The sequence below is a fragment of the Phallusia mammillata genome, chromosome 2 (assembly GCF_965637545.1).
Source record: "Phallusia mammillata chromosome 2, kaPhaMamm4.hap1.1, whole genome shotgun sequence".
NCBI classification, from domain to species: domain Eukaryota; kingdom Metazoa; phylum Chordata; class Ascidiacea; order Phlebobranchia; family Ascidiidae; genus Phallusia; species Phallusia mammillata.
In genome coordinates this window covers 4948295-4969717 of record NC_137253.1, presented here as the reverse complement: position 1 = coordinate 4969717, position 21423 = coordinate 4948295, and the positions used below count along the sequence as shown (strand labels likewise).

The 21423-nt window shown below is 34.1% G+C and overlaps 2 protein-coding genes and 1 long non-coding RNA gene across 11 annotated transcripts; 1 reads left to right on the top strand and 2 right to left on the bottom strand.

Moving 5' to 3' along the window:
- Positions 1-358: 358 nt before the first annotated feature.
- Positions 359-4626, bottom strand: LOC145214064 (uncharacterized). Of its 7 annotated transcripts, XM_080082508.1 has the most exons (11): positions 3426-4626; positions 3150-3341; positions 3042-3083; positions 2918-2959; positions 2799-2840; positions 2675-2716; positions 2556-2597; positions 2433-2474; positions 2310-2351; positions 2049-2240; positions 359-1954 (listed from the first exon to the last, which is right to left on the bottom strand). In XM_080082508.1, exons 1-11 carry the CDS (start codon positions 3823-3825, stop codon positions 1887-1889), a joined length of 1146 nt encoding a protein of 381 aa, XP_079938634.1. In that variant the 5' UTR covers positions 3826-4626; the 3' UTR covers positions 359-1886. The 7 variants fall into 7 exon arrangements, with proteins under 7 accessions (XP_079938634.1, XP_079938631.1, XP_079938632.1 ...); XM_080082505.1 differs by having other exon boundaries at positions 3150-4626; XM_080082506.1 differs by having other exon boundaries at positions 3042-3084; positions 3160-4626.
- LOC145214066 (uncharacterized) lies at positions 4442-10508 on the bottom strand. Of its 3 annotated transcripts, XR_013856962.1 has the most exons (7): positions 10261-10508; positions 8258-8332; positions 6190-6231; positions 6033-6080; positions 5800-5910; positions 4690-4710; positions 4442-4506 (listed from the first exon to the last, which is right to left on the bottom strand). It is a non-coding gene; the product is annotated as an uncharacterized LOC145214066 (long non-coding RNA). The 3 variants fall into 3 exon arrangements; XR_013856961.1 differs by lacking the exon at positions 10261-10508 and having other exon boundaries at positions 8258-8424; XR_013856963.1 differs by lacking the exons at positions 6033-6080; positions 10261-10508 and having other exon boundaries at positions 8258-8424.
- An 8709-nt stretch (positions 10509-19217) lies between these two features.
- LOC145214223 (uncharacterized) lies at positions 19218-21223 on the top strand. The gene is made up of 2 exons (XM_080082710.1): positions 19218-19911; positions 19995-21223. The coding sequence occupies exons 1-2, from the start codon at positions 19852-19854 to the stop codon at positions 20634-20636; spliced, it is 702 nt and encodes a 233-aa protein (XP_079938836.1). The 5' UTR covers positions 19218-19851; the 3' UTR covers positions 20637-21223.
- The last annotated feature ends 200 nt before the right edge of the window (positions 21224-21423 follow it).

Sequence of the window (21423 nt, the reverse complement as noted above, 5' to 3'; positions counted from 1 at the left end):
TAATCTCGGTTAAACATTTCGAACAAGCAAACGACAGCATGTTAACCTAGGTGTGGCTATAAAATGTGCGCGTCGTGAATTTCAGTCTTAACCAGTGAATTTCAGGATTATTACCAGAACAGTTTGTGAGTTATTTAATTATTCGCTCCAAAACATGCGTTTATTCGTATTGTTTGGCTTGGCGCTTTAACTAAATGGTTTACTCTTAATCTTTTCAAAACAAGTATCAAGACTGTGTGAACCTACTATTTATCCTGCACCATTCAGACTGCACCATTCAGAAACGACCTAAGTTTGTAGAGCACTATACATCACAACTGACACAAAATCCTCTCAAATATGTAATACGCCAGAACCATTAAGTGCAAAGACTTTATTTAACGAAATGTGAATAAAGAAAATGTATTTACAGCATAACACTCAGTAGTAGCATATTTATGAAAGAGAACAAAGTCATTTACAGCCATCATTTTGCACTAACAGAAAATATTACTTTTGTTCATTGTCAGTGAACTATGTCATTTACAGCAAACACTTGGTACCAGCAGAAATAGTAACGCATTTGAAGACAGTTTTTCTTTTTTCTGAACTAAAAAATTACAGCAAACACTCGGTACCAGCAAAAACAGTAATGCATTTGAAGACAGTTTTTCTATTAGTGAACTAAAAAATTACGGCATACACTTGGTACCAGCAGAAATAGTAATGCATTTCAAGACGTTTTTTTTCTATCAGTGAACTAAAAATTACAGCAAACACTCGGTACCAGCAGAAACAGTAATGCATTTAAAGACAGTTTTTCTATTAGTGAACTAAAAAATTACAACAAACACTTAGTACCAGCAAAAAGAGTAAAGCATTTGAAGACAGTTTTTATATTAGTGAACTAAAAAATTACAGCATACACTTGGTACCAGCAGAAATAGTAAAGCATTTGAAGACAGTTTTTCTATTAGTGAACTAAAAAATTACAGCAAACACTCGGTACCAGCAGAAATAGTAAAGCATTTCAAGACGTTTTTTTTCTATCAGTGAACTAAAAATTACAGCAAACACTCGGTACCAGCAGAAACAGTAATGCATTTGAAGACAGTTTTTTTATCAGTGAACTAAAAAATTACAGCATACACTTGGTACCAGCAGAAATAGTAATGCATTTGAAGACAGTTTTTCTATTAGTGAACTAAAAAATTACAGCAAACACTCGGAACCAGCAGAAATAGTAATGCATTTGAAGACAGTTTTTATATTAGTGAACTAAAAAATTACACCAAAACTCGGCACCAGTAGAAATAGTAATGCATTTTAAAACAGTTTTTCTATCAGTGAACTAAAAAATTACAACAAACTCTTGGTACCAGCACAACTAGTAATGCATTTGAAGACAGTTTTTCTATTAGTGAACTAAAAAATCACAGCATACTCTGTGTACCAGCAGAAATAGTACAGCATTTCAAGACAGTTTTTCTATCAGAGAACCAAAAAATGACAACAAACACTCAGTACCAGCAGAAATAGTAAAGCGTTTCAAGACAGTTTTTTCTATTAAGGAACGAAAAAATTTAAGGCAAACACTTGGTACCAGCAGAAATAGTAATGCATTTCAAGACAGTTTTTTCTATTAAGGAACGAAAAAATTACAGCAAACACTTGGTACCAGCAGAAATGGTAAAGCATTTGAAGACAGTTCTTCTATTAGTGAACTAAAAGATTACAGCATACACTTGGTACCAGCAGAAATATTAAAGAATTTGAAGGTGTTTTTCTATGAAAGTAAACAAATGAAAATCATTCACAGCAAAACACTTCACAAAAAAAAACCAGACCATTCACAAGAAACAGTTGAAGTAAACTAACAGCATTAATGAAAGGCTGAAATTGTGTTCTTAGATTTTTGGTTTTGATGGGGACATATTTGACGCTTCTGAATCAGAATGCGTGCAGCTTGACCGACCTGTATAGAACAAAAGCTTAATTGATGTACATCTTTTTACAATAACTTATGATTTCCTAATGTTCAATAAAGTAGGACAGATAATTATGTTTACCTTCATCTTTGGCAATTCTTCTTGCCTTGTAAAACAATTTGTTGCCAGGCCACCGGGCAAGGCAACAATCCTTCACCTTTATTTCTTCGAAGCGTTTTATTTTTTTTCTGGCTTCTGTTTTTATATCTTTGGTCCGGTAAACGTCAACACATTCACCATCATCCAAGAACACTACGCGAATGAACTTGACCTCTACGAAACAAACAGCCACAGAAAGTTAAACACTTTAACAATATTTTAGTATGTTTTTAAATTAAATACCTGGCAAATCATCTTGGTGGTGTGATGACCTTGGTTGAACATCTTTTAAAAATAATTGAACGGTTAATCTTTTTATTTTGTCTGTAAACTGTTAACTATACAAATACACTCAATGGTACAAACCTTGCAAATCATCTTGGTGGTGCGATGGGCCTGGTTGAATATCTTTTAAATGTAATTGAACGTTTAATCTTTTTATTTTGTCTGTAAACTATTAACTATACAAATACACTCAAAAGTACAGACCTTTCAAATCATCTTGGTGGTGTAATGGCCCTTGTTGAACATCTTTTAAAAATAATTAAAAGGTTAACCTTTTTTTTATGTAAACTGTTAACTATACAAATACACTCAATGGTACAGACCTTGCAAATCATCTTGGTGGTATGATGGCCCTGGTTGAATATCTTTTAAAAATAATTGAACGGTTAACCTTTTTTATTTTGTCTGCAAACTGTTAACTATACAAATACACTCAATGGTACAGACCTTGCAAATCATCTTGGTGGTGTGATGGCCCTTGTTGAACATCTTTTAAAAATAATTAAAAAGTTAACCTTTTTTTTATGTAAACTGTTAACTATACAAATACACTCAATGGTACAGACCTTGCAAATCATCTTGGTGGTATGATGGCCCTGGTTGAATATCTTTTAAAAATAATTGAACGGTTAACCTTTTTTATTTTGTCTGCAAACTGTTAACTATACAAATACACTCAATGGTACAGACCTTGCAAATCATCTTGATGGTGGGATGGCCCTGGTTGAATATCTGTCAAAGCAATTAAAAGGTTTACCATACACTAAAAAATATCTAAAATAAGTACAAAGCACACACAACACTTTCCAGATGTATAGGCACGTGACTCCAACAACAATCGAGCTTTTTCAACCCTTTGGTGTGGATGTTGTACATTGTAAACTTGGTCAGCAACAGCAAGTGAATGGCCAGAGGCTTTTGCCACAGCTATTTGAACTTCCTTTGGCTCGTCTGCCATCCATGTGTGGATAAGTTTTCTTACATCAGTAGCTGTTAAAGATGTGTTTTCAAACACAAAAGGAATAACCTTTTTAAAAATTTTAGAAAATTCAGCATTTGTCAATTTATAAGAACCTGTTGCTGCTACATTTTTGGCTGAAGTTGTCGGAAAAACCGGTGAATGCCCTGTAGGTTTTATTTGGTGATACATCCAAGCCAATTCGCTTGTGGTTTTAATGTGTTCTAGTTCAAGTGAATTCAAAACAATGCATGCCGGTTGTTTGTCTTTTTGGTCCACCACCAAAATTGAATAATTGCCCTCGTCAGTTTTTTCATAGTCTTCGAGCTCTCTAATGAGTAGACCAATCATCACAGATGGTCTACAGCCCAATCTACATATTACTCTGCAAAAAATATCCCCATACAAGAGTTGCAGATCGTTCTTTTTAACTTGGGATTTGGACATGGTTCTAATTTTTTCCACTTTTTTGAATTCTTCAGTTTTTTTCATATTGTAGAATTGCATTGTAAGCATTTGATTTTATGTTGGACAGTCTTTTTCTTGATTGTTCTTTGGTGTAAAATTCTCTTTTCTTTTTCTCTTTGTTTATGCGTGCATGCAGGTCCATTGTTTCTGAGTGCACTAAATTGAAACATTTGTCCGAAATCAAATCAAACTGGTTGTTTTTGTAAAATCTAAGAAAATTTAGGAGTGTAGACAAATATGCAACTTTGGATGAAACTTGCCCTTCACCTTTTAAATGTTGCTCTAAAATTTCAAAAATCTTTTCGGGGCTTTTAAAAACCTCAATATTAGGAATTAAAGTTCGAATTTGGTTGGCATTTGAATAGGCTACTGCCTTATCAACTTTTTCCTACTCCAAACTTTTGCAGATGCTCCTCATATTTTGTTATCACCTGATTGCAAGGATCCAATTTGGGTCTTTTTAACAAGAGTTTGAAACTGCTGGGATTTGGTGTCAATTGTTTTATGTAAATTTTCATAATGTTTTGTTAAATTTTTTACTGCCCTTCCGCAAATGGGACAGAAGTGCCCCTCAAAATTTTGGTATTTTCCGATTCTGTTTTTTTTCCGCCCTACTAGCATACAGGAATTCTGACTTGTCCATGTCTGGATGATATGTTTTGTGGTGGTATGTGACATTTTTATACTGCTTATCACATGCATGGCAGTCCCTCATACCACTTGATGATTCTACAAAGTATATTAGACATTACTGTAGGCATATCCAAAAATCTTTACAGATTATTCACTTATATATTTAACCAGCCTAGAATAAGATTTATGTAACTTATACAGCATACTTTTTTCATTTTTTTTCTGCAAATTGGTGAAGTGTTAAAATCTTTTTAAGATAAGACATAGGAAAATTCTAACCTTTTGTCCTTCATTGCTTTCCTGAAAAACAACAACAACAACATGAAAAGCTTGTAGAGAAAGCTTGTCAATCCTGAAGTAGAGAAAGGTTGGGTAAAGCACTTCAAGTTCCCTTACATTTTTAATGATCAAATCATAAACACTCTTTTGTTTATTTAAAATATGCAGCTCTTTTCGTTTGTGTTAAATATTTAATTATGACATGCAAACACAGTTGTTTGTCCAATTGCTACATAAATGCCATTTTTAAGTTGCAATAGTTGACCTAATAATTAACCTGGGGCTGTTAACCAATAAAGTTTGTAAATTTGTAAAATAATTATTTTTTTTTCCTTTCAAATCTAAGAATTTAAAATTTTCCGATGTAAGGCTTAAAACTGTTAATAAATATAGATAATTAAAAATGATCTATCAAAAATTGTAATAAAGTTGTGTTCTTGGTCATTAAATCTATGCTAAAACTTTTTCTGTTTAAAATATAATTAAAGATAATAAAATTAATTAAAAATTGTAAAGACCTGCTTCAGTTATTTGCGGTAATTTGGCACAACCCTATGTATTCTCCAGATGTATTTTTCCACTTTTTTAACAGTTTTCTATCAGACACTTGGTTAAATAAACTTTTGTCTTAAACGTTTTATTCACTTGTATGAATAACTTTATTTGTTACTGGGTGTAATGGATACCTCAACATATAATAAATTAATAGTTTTGTACAGTATTTTTTTGAGAAAAGTTTATATAAGGCTGAAAACACATGTTGCATTGCTTTTGTTTAATCTCTCTTTTTTAAAATCACCAATGTGTTATAATTTGATAATTTGATGTTGCACCTACTTTGAGGTTTATATTATAGGAAAAAAATGTGAAACCGTAAAAAAAATTATTTCATAAGCTTTCAAATAATAAAAAAATTTTACTGACGCAACGTATTTTTGTTGCATAACAGTAATGTCACTATGAGTATTTTTAAGATGTTTTTAGAAACCTATTGTGTAGTAGGAGACAATAATTTTATGACTAGAATTGAAAGTTTTATTTCAGAGTTTGTGTCACTTATTTTTCAACCCCAATGCTCTAAACAAGATGTAAGAATTACAAAACAATTACCATTTGAGAAATTGTTGGTACTGTTCATAGTCACTGCTACTACTGCAGCTGGAGAAGCTAGTGCTACTACTAACACTTTCGTTAGTACAGTCATCAGATGACGATGATAAACTTGAATAAAAAAACACATGTTTGTATTACTAACTGTTTTTAGATGTTTGCAAAAACAATAGTAATATATTTTTATATATTTGTAAAAACTTTTTACATACTTTTTACATGCATATATTTACCAATATAAGCTATCCTCATCACTGCTGCTTTCTGAAAACTCTATAAATCTATATAAAAAAACATACAATATTAAAGTACACAATCACAATTTTTTTCTTCTGCAACATTAAGAGTGTTAACGGAGCCGAAAACCATTCCAATAAATGATGTAAATACCTTTTAAGCTTCTTTGAACCTTTTTGATCCTTCTCATAGTCTCTAAAAATGATAGTAAATCCTTTAAATTTAATCAGCAAGAGAAAAACATGTTATAAAAACACCGAAAGAACATGCACAAAGCATAACATGTTGTGAAAATATAAAAGAACATGACTTTAAGCAACTTGTATATTCAAAATGTACAATAAACTTACTATTAAAAAAAATCACAATAAAACTAGAAGGGTGGCTTAGCACATATTGCCCTTGCACATTCACTATGATCTATTTTAAAACATTAATATATTTCCTATGCTTATTTTGTATTAGGTCCCATATTAGCCATCGTCTTTTATAACCTTGGTTGTTTGGGTCCCCACACATGCAAAGTTGAAAATAATGTAATTCAATAGATAACAATGAGCAAGTTTGGTATTGTGAAGACAAACACAGCGATTGGTACTGTGCATATCTAAATATGCTATATGGAATAAAAACTATTTAAATTAAAAAACTCATTTTAGGGGGCTAGTGGGATAACTAATTGAGGTTCAACACACACAAACTTAAAAGTAGGAAACCACAATGACTCAATCAATAGTACTGCAAAATTTCAGTCCAATCTGCCAAAATTCAAAATTTCAACCACTAGAGGTGTTTTGAGCAACAACCAGTAATGGCGAAATAACAATAATTGGCATACGTTACAAGCTACCAAATTTTATCCAATTCTGACATTGTTTACAAACTCACCCCTTTTAGGGAGCTAGCAGGGTACATACTAGGGTTATCCGGAAAACAAAGTGGAATGCACATCTACATAACTATATCTACCATCTGTTTAAGTTTCAGCCACATCCATCAAGCATTTGATGGAAAAACGAGTCAGACAAACATCGGGGGGAAAACATTTTAGGGATCTAGCGGGGTAAATACTGGGGTTATCAACAAAAACAAAGTGGGATGCACATCTACATAACTACTTCTACCATCTGTGTAAATTTCATCCAAATCCATCAAGGATTTAATGGAAAAAACGAGTCGGACAAACTTTTAGTAGAAGAAAAAAAAAGAAAAAAGCAGAAAAAAAAGAAAAAAGAAAGAAAAGCAAACGAATATTTTGAGTAAAATCAATATGTGTCCCCTTCAAACCCCTATGGAATGCTTTTGATTGAAAAACCGTGGTACAACTGGGCAGTTTATAGATTACTGTATATACTCGATTGTAAGCCGCCCTCATTGTTTAGCCGCATGTTGAGGTGTAGAAAAAGAATGTATGTCGCCCTCGTTTGAAAGCCCCCCGCGATTGTAAGCCGCACGCTGGAATTTTTGATAGTATTGCTTCATAATACATCTTTGTGTTGTAACATGGTATAACTATTTGCCTATACTTGTTAGTTACGTTGATAACTGTACCAAACAGAACGCATTTTGACGCATCATCTGTACATGCATACAAGTTTTAAACCCGAAATAAATTAAAAAGTTTGAGTGTAGAAATATTATCGGTTTTAAGTCAAAACGTAAGCCGGCCTTGATTGTAGGCCGCCCCAGTTAAAAGCCGCAAAAACGGCAAGTATAAAACAATACAAGCCGCGGTTAGCAACCGAAGAAATGCTGTATTATTGTAGTTTTTTGGTTTTTCTGTTAATCTTGACTGTCGCGGGTATAATAGTACTAAACGTATAATAGTGATTATTTACCTGGCGCCGAAAAGTATTCCGCTGAGCACAACTGAGTTGCAAATGCTATACGTTTGGTACGACATACACAAATAATTCGCATTCGTAATAGCTAGGTTAATTGTTACGTCACAGAACATTCATCATTAATAAGTTTGTAAGATGCGTGCAACACAATAATGGAAAAAAATCGCACAAAACACTATTGTCTTTCCTAGCATCGAAAACTTCCCTGCGATCCACACGCTATTGTTGATGTAATGTTTTAAACAAATGCAGTTAACCGAATCTTCGGTATATCACCACCAAAAAAACAAAGTTAAACTTACCATCAACTTTAAACACACAAGGTTAGATTAAAAAACAAATATTTTTAAAACAAAAAACAAGTCAATTAAGCTTACTTTGCAAACAACTTTCTCCTTCTGAAATTGTCCATTTCGTCTTCCGCTGAACCACGCTACTTCAAAGAGGCAAAACTGTGCCGAACAAAGACTTTTAAATCAGAATAATAGTTAGATATAAAACCTTATTTCATTTGATCAGATATCTATTAATCACAAAAGAAAACGATAAGTTTTGAAAAGATACAAAAGCTTTTTTTCATTACGCAAATATTGAGGTAAGCGACATTCATGACGGCTTAAAACATACATAAGTTATACATTTGCTGCACATAAACCTTACTACAGCAATGAGATAGCGAAATGAACCAAAACCGGCCATGACTGCACATTGACGCTCACGATGCAACTAAAACGTGAAGCTTCGCGAAAGACACTGACAAATTATAGAAGCGCGAAATGTGACTTCCCGCACGCGTTGCTTAGACAAAGAAAGAAATATCACGTCGCACAGTTCGCATGCTTCGCAAGCCTTCGATGTAAACTGGACTTTACGACGCGCTGGTGAAAGTCCAACACAGTGGCGCAACTCAACCATAACTTGCAATCTAGGTCAAGTCGCGTCTGAACATCCAAGACAACATAAAAATGCCTGATCAGCAAAAAGGCCCAGGAAAACCAGATGCCAAATACCTGCATAAACGATTGTCTGCAGGGACGCCTAAATACTTGAATGAAAACAATCACAACTTTGCTTCACATAAAAGTAAACATTTAATTTACAGAGATTTAACGTCTGCTGAGAAAATGGCAACAATATTAGAAACAAAATTATATTCCGGAACGAAAAGTTTCTAATTCGCCGTTAAGGCACACGGTCAGATTCACGAGCCAACTTGTATTTGCGACCAGAAACAGCATGCAAAGTTTCAGTTTGTTCAGTTAAGCAAAACCGAAATGACAAGCGAACAAGATAGTTATTTTCGTTGGCACGACCACTAACGCGTTAAAAGTAGGTCGCTCTTACTATGCTTTAATGGTTCTAAAACACGAACAAACAGAGTTAAAATTAAATGGTTTTCACGAGGCAAATTAGATTTGCAAGCAGAATCAGTTAGTTCAGGTTATTGAACCTGAAATGACAAGCGAACATCATACTTAGATTTTTTTATTATGGCCACTGACTGCTAAGCATTGGGCGATTGTCATCACAGTTGACTGCTACGTCAAAAGCGAGGCAAAACAGCGCTTAATGAACAACAAAATGTTGTAGATAGTGTATCACATAACACCCTGCTATTGTTAGCACGTCAAGGATTATACGCGCTATAAATTTTCTGAAACTTTTACTAAACAAATGCATTTATTTACAAATACTTCGGTTTAAGTATGCTAAATAATTTTTTTGGTGTTTTCTATTGCTAGCGCCAAAACCAGCACTCGAGTCATTTCCTGATCGAAACCACATACAAGCCGAAACAAAATTGAACGGTTTTCACAGTCCGATTTTAAATATACGGTAGCATCGTGTTGCAACTATCTTGTTTGTTGTCATTGCGGTTTTGCTTAACTGAACAAACTGAAACTGCATGCTGTTTCTAGTCGCAAATACAAATTGGCTCGTGAAAACCGTTTAATTTTAACTCTGTTCGTTCGTGTTTTAGAACCATTAAAGCATAGTAAGAGCGACCTATATATCGCGTTAGTGGTCGTGCCAACGAAAATAACTATCTTGTTCGCTGGTGATTTCGGTTTTGCTTAACTGAACAAACTGAAACTTTGCATGCTGTTTCTTGTCGCAAATACAAATTGGCTCGTGAAAAGCGTTTAATTTTAACTCAGTTCGTTCGTGTTTTAGAACCATTAAGGCATACTATAGTATGCTGTTATAATAGCGACCTACATCTATCGCGTCAGCTATATTTCCGTTTGTTTGTGTTTTAAGGCCAATAACAGAAGTCCTCAACATTTTTGAAGCCTATTTCAAGATCACGAAATACCTTGAAGGCCAGTAGTCAATAATATCAATAAGTCATGGTAACAGATGTTACTCCAAAACTTACTTAGAACTGAAGTATTTGTTGATTTATGCATCGGTATTGCAAAGGTTGAAAAAAAAGAAAACTTGTACTCCGTATGAAAAATGGCGTGCCATCAGTAGCAGGGTTTCATGTTCTCCAGTGTGTGCATCAGTTTCTTGTTCACTGACCGTTGTTTATTCCCACGCCTATGACGTAACAGTCAATTGTGACGATAGTGGCACAATGCTTTGTAGTCAGTGGCAGAAGTTCTGAAAATTCAATAAGCCTGTTGCACTAATATCTGAATTACTATAAAGCGAACCATTTTTTGGATTTTCCACGTCTAACCTACTAACAAAGTATTTGTACTTTTTGAACATAAGCAAGCAGCTTTCCACTTGGATTACGTTAAATCTTTCAAAAACCTCTTCGCTTGATGTACTATCGTTACTTCAATCAGATTAATTGCCCTTTGTTCTTCGAAGATCGTTAGCATTTTTTACAAAAATTGTTTATGTTCTTCTTCAATTCTATTAAAAAGAGAATTTTTCTGTTCAAATTATTTATTTTAACGCTTTGTTCTCCGCTTGTTAAGGCAAACTCGTTTCTTGAAACGGATTTCGCACAAATTTGTTTGTTAAAACAGTTTTTAAGCCAAATTGGTTTCTTCAAACAGCTTAGAAAAAAAAATGTTTCTTAGAAACGGTTTTCGAAACCATTTTTTCGATAACAGCCACTTTTCCTATTTCTGCCGTACCGTGTGGTAAGAATGTTATCACTGAACTGATCTGTTTTCCATTTAAATGAAATAATTACACTTTACAGTCGCATCAACCAACTCGACAAAATCGAAATTGCCAGATAATTATGTTACAATTTCCGCTTTGCTAACAAATGTTTTATTGCGTTTTACAATGTTGTATGATTTAATTTCTTGATAAAACATTAATCAACTTGTATTTCGTTTTTAGACCTAACATAAAAAAGAAATTTCGTTTTGAAAACGTTGATGGAAACGAAATTTTATTTCGCAACCAAAATCTCGTTTCTATAGTTCCCTTTCACGACACAGGATCAGATTCGTTTAGAAAACAACATCTTACATTATCTGTTGGCGTAAACGTTATCGCGATAAACAATCACTATCTTGTCTTACTTCAATGTGAAACCCTCGATGTTTTGGTGATTTTGTGTGTAGTGAGAATGTTATCACTAAAATTAACTGTATTCTGCTTTACAGTGCAGTGTCGCATCAAACAACTCGCAAATATCAAAATTGGCAGAGAATTTAGTTACAATTTCATTTAATCCCACAAATGTTTTATTACTTAACTAATTTATTGGTGGAACCTTAACCAACTTGTATCTCATTTTGAAATCTAACATGAAAACGAAATTTCGTTTTAAAAACGTTATTCGAAACGAAATTTTATTTCGAAATAAAAATTTTCCTTTCTACTTTCCTTTTGCGACACACGGTCAAATTCCTTTTTAAACAAGATCTTTTATCATGTTTTGGCGTAAATAGTGCAAGAGTCACTTTATCTCGACAATTAATCACGATTTTGCTTTACTTCAATGTGAAACCCTCGATGTTTTGCTTATTTAGCGTGTGGAAAGAATGATATTAGTGAACTGATCTGTTTTCTCCACAAATGAAATCATTACACTTTGCAGTCGCATAAAACAACTCAAAAATATCGAAATTGGCAGATAATTATGTTACAATTTCCTTTTTGCCCACAAATGTTGTATTATTTAACTAATTTCTTGTTGGAACCTAAACCAACTTGTATTTCGTTTTGAAACCTAACATGAAAACGAAATTTCGTTTTGAAAACGTTATTCGAAACATTATTTCGAAACCAAAATTTCGTTTCTATATTTCCCTTTCACGACACAGGATCAGATTCGTTTGGAATACAAGATCTTACATTATCTGTTGGCGCAAATAGTGCAAAAGTCACGTACGTTATCGCGATAAACAGTTATTATTTTGTCTTACTTCACTGTGAAACCCTCGATGTTTTGCTTATTTAGCGTGTGGTAAGACTTTTATTACTGAACTGATCTGTTTTCTACACAAATAAAATCATTACACTTTGCAGTCGCATAAAACAACCCCAAAATATCGAAATTGGCAGATAGTTATGTTACAATTTCTTTTTTGCCCACAAATGTTGTATTATTTAACTAATTTCTTGTTGGAACCTAAACCAACTTGTATTTCGTTTTGAAAACGTTATTCGAAACAAAATTTTATTTCGAAACCAAAATTTCGTTTCTATATTTCCCTTTCACGACACAGGATCAGATTCGTTTAGAAAACAACATCTTACATTATCTTTTGGCGTAAAAAGTGCAAGATTCACGTTATCGCGATAAACAATTACTATTTTGTCTTACTTCACAGTGAAACCCTCGATGTTTTGCTGACTTCGTGTGTGGTGAGAATGTTATCACTAAAAATTACTGTTTTCTGCATAAATGACAATTTCACAGTGCACTGTCGCATCAAACGACTCGAAAATATCAAAATTGGCAGATAATTTAGTTACAATTTCATTTATTCCCACAAATGTTTTATTTCTTAACTAAATTCTTGGTGGAACCTAAATCAACTTGTATTTCGTTTTGAAACCTAACATGAAAACGAAATTTCGTTTTGAAAACGTTATTTGAAACGAAATTTTATTTCGCAACCAAAATTTTCGTTTCTATATTTCCCTTTCACGACACAGGATCAGATTCGTTTAGAATACAAGATCTTACATTATCTGTGGGCGTAAATAGTGCAAGATTCACGTTATCGCGATAAACAATTACCATTTTGTCTTACTTTACTGTGAAACCCTCGATGTTTTGCTGATTTTTTGTGTGGTGAGAATGTTATTACTAGAATTAACTGTATTCTGCATAAATCACAACTTTACAATGCAGTGTCGCATCAAACAACTCGAAAATATCGAAAATGGCAGATAATTTAGTTACAATTTCATTTATTCCCACAAATGTTTTCTTTCTTAACTAAATTCTTGGTTGAACCTAAACCAACTTGTATTTCATTTTGAAATCTAACATGAAAACGAAATTTCGTTTTGAAAACGTTATTCGAAACGAAATTTTATTTCGAAATCAAAATTTTCTTTTTTACTTTTCTTTTGCGGCACATGGTCAAATTCCTTTTTAAACAAGATTTTTCAGCATGTTTTGGCGTAAAAAGTGCAATATTAACTTTATCGCGATAAACAATCACGATTTTGCTTTACTTTAATGTGAAATCCTCGAAGGTTTGCTTATTTTGCCTGTGGTAAGAATGTTATTTTTAAAATTAACTATTTTTTGTTTAAATGACAATTTACAGTGTAGTTTCGCATCAAACAACTGGAAAATATGGAAATTGGCGGATAATTTAGTTACAATTTCATTTATTCCCACAAATGTTTTATTACTTAACTAATTTCTTGGTGGAACCTAAACCAACTTGTATTTCATTTTGAAATCTAACATGAAAACGAAATTTCGTTTTAAAAACGTTATTCGAAACGAAATTTTATTTCGAAACCAAAATTTCGTTTCTATATTTCCCTTTCACGACACAGGATCAGATTCGTTTAGAAAACAACATCTTACATTATCTTTTGGCGTAAAAAGTGCAAGATTCACGTTATCGCGATAAACAATTACTATTTTGTCTTACTTCACAGTGAAACCCTCGATGTTTTGCTGACTTCGTGTGTGGTGAGAATGTTATCACTAAAAATTACTGTTTTCTGCATAAATGACAATTTCACAGTGCACTGTCGCATCAAACGACTCGAAAATATCAAAATTGGCAGATAATTTAGTTACAATTTCATTTATTCCCACAAATGTTTTATTTCTTAACTAAATTCTTGGTGGAACCTAAATCAACTTGTATTTCGTTTTGAAACCTAACATGAAAACGAAATTTCGTTTTGAAAACGTTATTTGAAACGAAATTTTATTTCGCAACCAAAATTTTCGTTTCTATATTTCCCTTTCACGACACAGGATCAGATTCGTTTAGAATACAAGATCTTACATTATCTGTGGGCGTAAATAGTGCAAGATTCACGTTATCGCGATAAACAATTACCATTTTGTCTTACTTTACTGTGAAACCCTCGATGTTTTGCTGATTTTTTGTGTGGTGAGAATGTTATTACTAGAATTAACTGTATTCTGCATAAATCACAACTTTACAATGCAGTGTCGCATCAAACAACTCGAAAATATCGAAAATGGCAGATAATTTAGTTACAATTTCATTTATTCCCACAAATGTTTTCTTTCTTAACTAAATTCTTGGTTGAACCTAAACCAACTTGTATTTCATTTTGAAATCTAACATGAAAACGAAATTTCGTTTTGAAAACGTTATTCGAAACGAAATTTTATTTCGAAATCAAAATTTTCTTTTTTACTTTTCTTTTGCGGCACATGGTCAAATTCCTTTTTAAACAAGATTTTTCAGCATGTTTTGGCGTAAAAAGTGCAATATTAACTTTATCGCGATAAACAATCACGATTTTGCTTTACTTTAATGTGAAATCCTCGAAGGTTTGCTTATTTTGCCTGTGGTAAGAATGTTATTTTTAAAATTAACTATTTTTTGTTTAAATGACAATTTACAGTGTAGTTTCGCATCAAACAACTGGAAAATATGGAAATTGGCGGATAATTTAGTTACAATTTCATTTATTCCCACAAATGTTTTATTACTTAACTAATTTCTTGGTGGAACCTAAACCAACTTGTATTTCATTTTGAAATCTAACATGAAAACGAAATTTCGTTTTAAAAACGTTATTCGAAACGAAATTTTATTTCGAAATAAAAATTTTCCTTTCTACTTTCCTTTTGCGACACACGGTCAAATTCCTTTTTAAACAAGATCTTTTATCATCTTTTGGCGTAAATAGTGCAAGAAATTTTGGTTTCGAAATTAAATTTTGTTTCTATATTTCCCTTTCACGACACAGGATCAGATTCGTTTGGAATACAAGATCTTACATTATCTGTTGGCGCAAATAGTGCAAAAGTCACGTTATCGCGATAAACAGTTACTATTTTGTCTTACTTCACTGTGAAACCCTCGATGTTTTGCTTATTTAGCGTGTGGTAAGACTTTTATTACTGAACTGATCTGTTTTCTACACAAATAAAATCATTACACTTTGCAGTCGCATAAAACAACTCAAAAATATCGAAATTGGCAGATAATTATGTTACAATTTCCTTTTTGCTCACAAATGTTGTATTATTTAACTAATTTCTTGTTGGAACCTAAACCAACTTGTATTTCGTTTTGAAACCTAACATGAAAACGAAATTTCGTTTCGAAAACGTTATTCGAAACAAAATTTTATTTCGAAACCAAAATTTCGTTTCTATATTTCCCTTTCACGACACAGGATCAGATTCGTTTAGAAAACAACATTTTACATTATCTGTTGGCGTAAATAGTGCAAAAATCACGTTATCGCGATAAACAATTACTATTTTGTCTTACTTCACTGCGAAACCCTCGATGTTTTGCTGATTTTGTGTGTGGTGAGAATGTTATCACTAAAATTAACTGTTTTCTGCATAAATGACAACTTTACAATGCAGTGTCGCATCAAACAACTCAAAAATATCGAGATTGGCAGATAATTTAGTTAAAGTTTCATTTATTCGCACAAATGTTTGATTACTTAACTAATTTCTTGGTGGAACCTAAACCAACTTGTATTTCGTTTTGAAACCTAACATGAAAACGAAATTTCGTTTTGAAAACGTTATTCGAAACAAAATTTTATTTCGAAACCAAAATTTTCGTTTCTATATTTCCCTTTCACGACACAGGATCATCAAGTGGCCAAATATTTGCCAAAAAATTTTGTTTCCTAGTATTATGTTTTTTTTCCAAAAATTTCGTTTTGAATTTCGTTTCGAAACGAAAAAGTGTCGTACGAAACGAAATTTCGTTTTTCAAAACGAAAGTGAAAACGAAATGAAAAAACTCCACACAAAAACATAGGCTGAATATGTCACTATATATTGTCCGTTTTCCACAATATTATTTATTGGTTTATTGCACAGTTTGGTTACTGCTTCGGTTTGTTGCTTTGTGAATATTTGTTCATTTGTGGCGAATTATATTGTATTTGTTCATTTGTTTTCTGTACAGGCACTACGTTTGTTTGTTGCTACGTCACTGTATGTTATGCATCTTTTTTGTTTTTGTTTCACCTTGGTTTTGTTTTACTCAGTCACCCTGGTTTTGGTTTACTTAGTTATAACAGTCTTTTATTTTATTGTTTTTCTGATTTGTTTTGAATGCAACCCACCGCGCTGCCTTGGCATTCCAGCGCGTTGCCCTAATTATAAGCACCCTCCCAATTCTTCTCTATTAGCCTTTTGAATGTGTTTTTCCTCGTGACAGGCTCCCCAACGTGAGGGCTGTGAAAACCGCGATCAGGCAGACTTGGTTGGTCGGCCTTGGAGTAACGTGCTGCTTTGCTTGTAATAACTTTTAGTGCTCATTTATCTGTTTTTTGTAGTACTAAGCGCAGCGTCAGCCCAATTGTGCGCAGCGTCATTAAGCGCAGCGTCAGCCCAATTGTGTTTTCTAAAACCGTGCGCATTTTAGTCCGCTTTCATAACAAGAACAAAGGCCAGATTGCTTATTCGTTACTGTGTTGCATAAGTTTTAAGAGAAGCGCGCGGTCTATTTATTGGTTTCACCGGCTAGCCGTTAGAGCAGCAGGCGCAGAAACATTAGCGCTACACAACGTTTTAACGTTGCTGCTGTATTTCCTGTATAGCGAATGTTCTAGTGCATAGGTAATGTACGTGAATTTGCTTTGCGGCCAATATAAAACTTATTTTTTTAATCACTTTGCATATTTTGCATTCTTCCATAAAGCACACAATTGGATAAGTTCCAGTTAAATAAGTCGGCACTATTTTGATTCGATTAATGTGCGTCGTTTATTCGAAAGAGCCAAGGTATGGAATTCCTTCTCTGGGTTTTGGTGCGTTTTTTACAATGTAGACTTCGTTATTTATTATGGTTGTTGTAATTTGCTTCAGGGCTTTAACCGACTGGTCACAATGTGATAACAAAGTAGACTACAAGTTAGATAGCCAGCTTATTCATTTGCAAATCAACGTACACTGGCTGTTCTTAAGTTCTGCGCAACCAAACCACAAAATGCTTGTCGGAATGTATACGTCAAATATTGCCAAGTGTAAAAATGTCCGCTTTTTTTTGTCATAACGGTCCCTTTGCAATTTTTTCAAACGCATATCTTCATAAAATTTAAAATATCTTGGCAGAATAAAATTGTCCAGTTACCAAACTAAAAGTTTATTTATTACGTTCAAAAACTTTCCCACAACAACACACAAAATGAATTGATATACAGTTCCAAAGAAAGCATGCACACGCACAATAATTTTGTCTTGTATGTAACAATGCTCATTGTTAGTAATAAACTAATACCTATCAGAGCTTGATTAAAAATGAGATTTGAAAAAAAAAACTTTATAAATGAAAAAAAAAACTGATTTATAAATGAAATTTAACGCCCGGTTAAAAATTTTGTAAATGTATACAGGTTTTTTTAAGGTTTGGTTTGGGTGAAGTAGTTTTGAGAGACCGCAAGTGTTTCATTTAAATACCAAAATATAGCCATATTTCAAATTTTGGGAAACCGCTGGAGAAATTTGAAAAACTCCTTAAAAAAACACTGAATGTATACACATAAATGTTACCGTGATCGCGGGCCGCTCAGTAGTTGCTTAAGGGCCGGATGCGACCCGCAGCCCGCGACCGTAGATTGTCCATAACCAGCTATTAACACTGCAACTCACATAAGGGTAGAGCTACTGACATAGGAACTGACAAAACGCAGGTTTGCGAATTTCAGATAGGTTGTCACCGTATGCACATGTGCTCCGTTGCGCCACCTATCGAAACTTCCCAACCCGGCGTGATATGTCGCCAAGTTGGCCGAGTGGTTAGCGCAACCGCTTTGTGATCACAAGGTTGTGGGTTCTAATCCCATCTCGGTCGCTTGTGTTTGCCTGAGCAAGAAACTTAAGCGGTATTGCCCCAAGCCAGTGGTTCCCCATAGGTTGAACTAAATTGAAGTCACCAACTGCCTAAGTCGAAAAAATTATCACCGACAATAAAAACAGGCAGCTCGACGGCCGACTCATTGTGAGCATAACGCATTCAGGCGTTGTGCGCCCACCGAGGATAAAAATGAAGCAAACAAACAAACAAATGTGAGTTCCTGTGTTACTAGCTGTTTCTCACAGAAGAGGGAAATTCTACTAACACAACCGAGCCAGAACCCGATTACCATGCGATCCTCGGCTGCAGTAACTTAGCCAAGCGCTAGACAATTACTGCAATACCGTACTACGAATCGATTGCTTGCTTAATACACAATAATATAACAGACAAATCAAAAACAGGTTGTTGGCATTACAATTCAACGCGTGATTTGTTCACCGCTGACGTACCAAAGTTGAGTTTACAAGAATAAAAGCGACTGTTTTTAAAATTGTCGATTGTGGGAACACGCATACTCAAAAGTGTTTTCAATTAGTTGCTGTTTATTTCACTTAGCTTTGGCTTGTCTCACATGCTACGCAGAAGGAACCTCTACAGCTTAGACACGACCCCGGGGCTAGAAAAGGGGCCTAAAAATAAGTAAAAATTTACCGTTTAGGCTAAATGATAATGGTGTGTGAACGTCACAATACACCGAGCGTGCTCGACTGAGCGCAAAGCATAAAGTAAGATGCTCAGTACGTGATTATGTTTAACATATGGTTCTTTACATCAAACTCGGACTACAAATTTTAGATATTGAATTCTTTTGTGTTGTATATATTTGATCTGTTATTATCGTGACTTGTATCTGCACAAAATCTTGTGCGGTAACGAATCTAACAAAACAAGTTTTGCTAATTACTACACCCGTCATAAACTGGCTTGCGGCTATAATTGTTTCGTTCCCTTGCGTGTTACCGAGAAAGCCATAAACGGCTTTTCGTCGTGGTACACTCGTCATTTGCCATATGCAACCAAACGAAAGGTACGGTTTAGAACTTTAGAATATAGTTAACTTGGACACGTACACTGCTTAGAACTATGTTTCTATGTTATAGTATCGTGACCTGAACGCTATGTCAGATATGCTTAAAATTCGTAATCATCGGTTATAGGGTTGTGTTTGCTCTAATACTTATTGTTCGTTGTTATCGCTGTACGGTTTATGTCAAACTATAGACTTGGAAACTGTAGTCGTGTTTTGCGTTGTGGTGTTCTAGTTTATTAAGCATTTAGTTCATTTATTACAGGAGTTACATTAGGAGTGTTAAGTTTGTCTACCTTGAGGGGTCGGTAAATCCTGACAACGGAAGTTACGGATATGTTTTGCTTTTTTACAGACACAGTAAGTTTTATCAAAAACTATTTTAAACGTTTAAATAATTTTGTGTTTTCTGGGAAGATGTCAAAAATCCACATGGGTATGAACATGCAAGAAAAACAGTTTGAGTGCAAAACTTGTGGCAAAAGGTTTCAAACATCCAAGTATTTACGACAGCATGATTCAAGAATGCACGACAGCAGCAAGAAAATCCATCGTTGTAAAGTCTGTGGAAAAGGTTTTATAACTATTAGTGAGCTAAAACAGCATTTGGTCAGTCACTATAGAACAAAACCTCATCGGTGCAATGTTTGTGAAAAGCAATATCGCACTTTGCAAAATTTGAAATTACATGCTCTAACTCACACTGGAGAAAAACCGTATCGCTGTGACATTTGTGAAAAGCGATATCGTACTCATAGGCACTTGGAACTACATTTGTTGGCTCATTCTGGAGAAAAACCTCATCGGTGCAATGTCTGTGAAAAGCAATATCGGACTCTGCAAAATTTAAAATTACATGCTCTAACTCACACTGGTGAAAAATCGTATCTCTGTGACATTTGTGAAAAGCGTTATGGTACTCGAGGGCAGCTGAAAATACATTTGTTGAGTCATACTGGTGAAAAACCATACAAATGTAAATGCTGCGATAAGAGGTTTATGACGTCTTACAGCGTTACAAGACATATGGTTGTGCATTCCAATGAGAAACCTCACAGATGTAAGTTTTGTGAGAAAAGTTTCACGTACCTAAACAACGCAAAAACACACATGAAACTTCACACCAACAAGAAGACCTATATATGTTATGTTTGTGACAAATTGTTCAATACAGCAAGAGAACTGAAACATCATGCAGTTTTACATGAAGACAATATATTTTTTCAGTGTGAGATTTGTGAGAGAAGATTTCGGAGACCCGGTTACTTAAAACAGCACTTGGCTGTTCACCAAGACTAACGTCATTGCAATACTGTATTGCAAACTGGAGTACTTGAATTAAACAATCTGCCTTACGGCTTAACGAAGTGGTTTTCAACCTTTTCTAAAGGCGACCCCAATTTAAGAGAAAATTAAATCAGCATTTACATGCGACTCCATTTTTTCCGATGGGGAAAAAGATTTCGGAGAGCCGATAACTTGAAACTACACTTGGCTGTTGACAATAAACAATAACGCATGCGTTTGACATCTTCTGGTGAATACCGTTTCCCAAACTGAAGTGTTTAAATAAATCAATTCGGCCTTTACAATGTAAAAAGTGTAAAGGCCAGACATGAGTGATGATTTCTATTGGTTTAATTGTTCGGAATAGCAAGATTTAGAAATGTATGAAAGAATTGTTTTTGCTCGGAATTGTGAAAAAATATTCCTGTGTCCAAGAAACGCCTTATTTTCCGATGTCGTCTTGCTTGTAGCTCTTGCATGCATGCTGTGCTTTTCGCAGGTTAATCATTACAGGCCCACCTGTGTAGATTGTAGTATTTATTGGCTCGATGTTTAAAATGCTGCTTGTTTACGCCTAAATAAACTTTTTACGAAACAAAGCAGAATTTTCCACCCCGACTTAGCGAACTCACATGAGTCCGTGAAAGGTTTTCGATCGTGAGTTCGTGACCAGTTCACTTTAAGCAGAAGTTTTCACTCCGAGTCAGCGGACTCACATGAGTCCGTGAACGTTTTCGTGACCAATTTGCCAAATGAGAAAATATTTATTATCACCCAACATTTCGTTTATTTTACATTT

Excerpts from the sequence above, each read along its gene's own strand:
- LOC145214064 (XM_080082505.1), bottom strand. The coding sequence starts at position 3,825 with ATGCTTACAATGCAATTCTACAATATGAAAAAAACTGAAGAATTCAAA. Across the intron at positions 2,960-3,041 it reads CCATCAAGATGATTTGCAAG|ATATTCAACCAGGGCCATCA; the intron begins GTCTGTACCATT and ends TATTTTTAAAAG. Across the intron at positions 2,475-2,555 it reads CCACCAAGATGATTTGAAAG|ATATTCAACCAGGCCCATCG; the intron begins GTCTGTACTTTT and ends TACATTTAAAAG.
- LOC145214223 (XM_080082710.1), top strand. The coding sequence starts at position 19,852 with ATGATTCAAGAATGCACGACAGCAGCAAGAAAATCCATCGTTGTAAAG. Across the intron at positions 19,912-19,994 it reads TTGTAAAGTCTGTGGAAAAG|CAATATCGCACTTTGCAAAA; the intron begins GTTTTATAACTA and ends GTTTGTGAAAAG.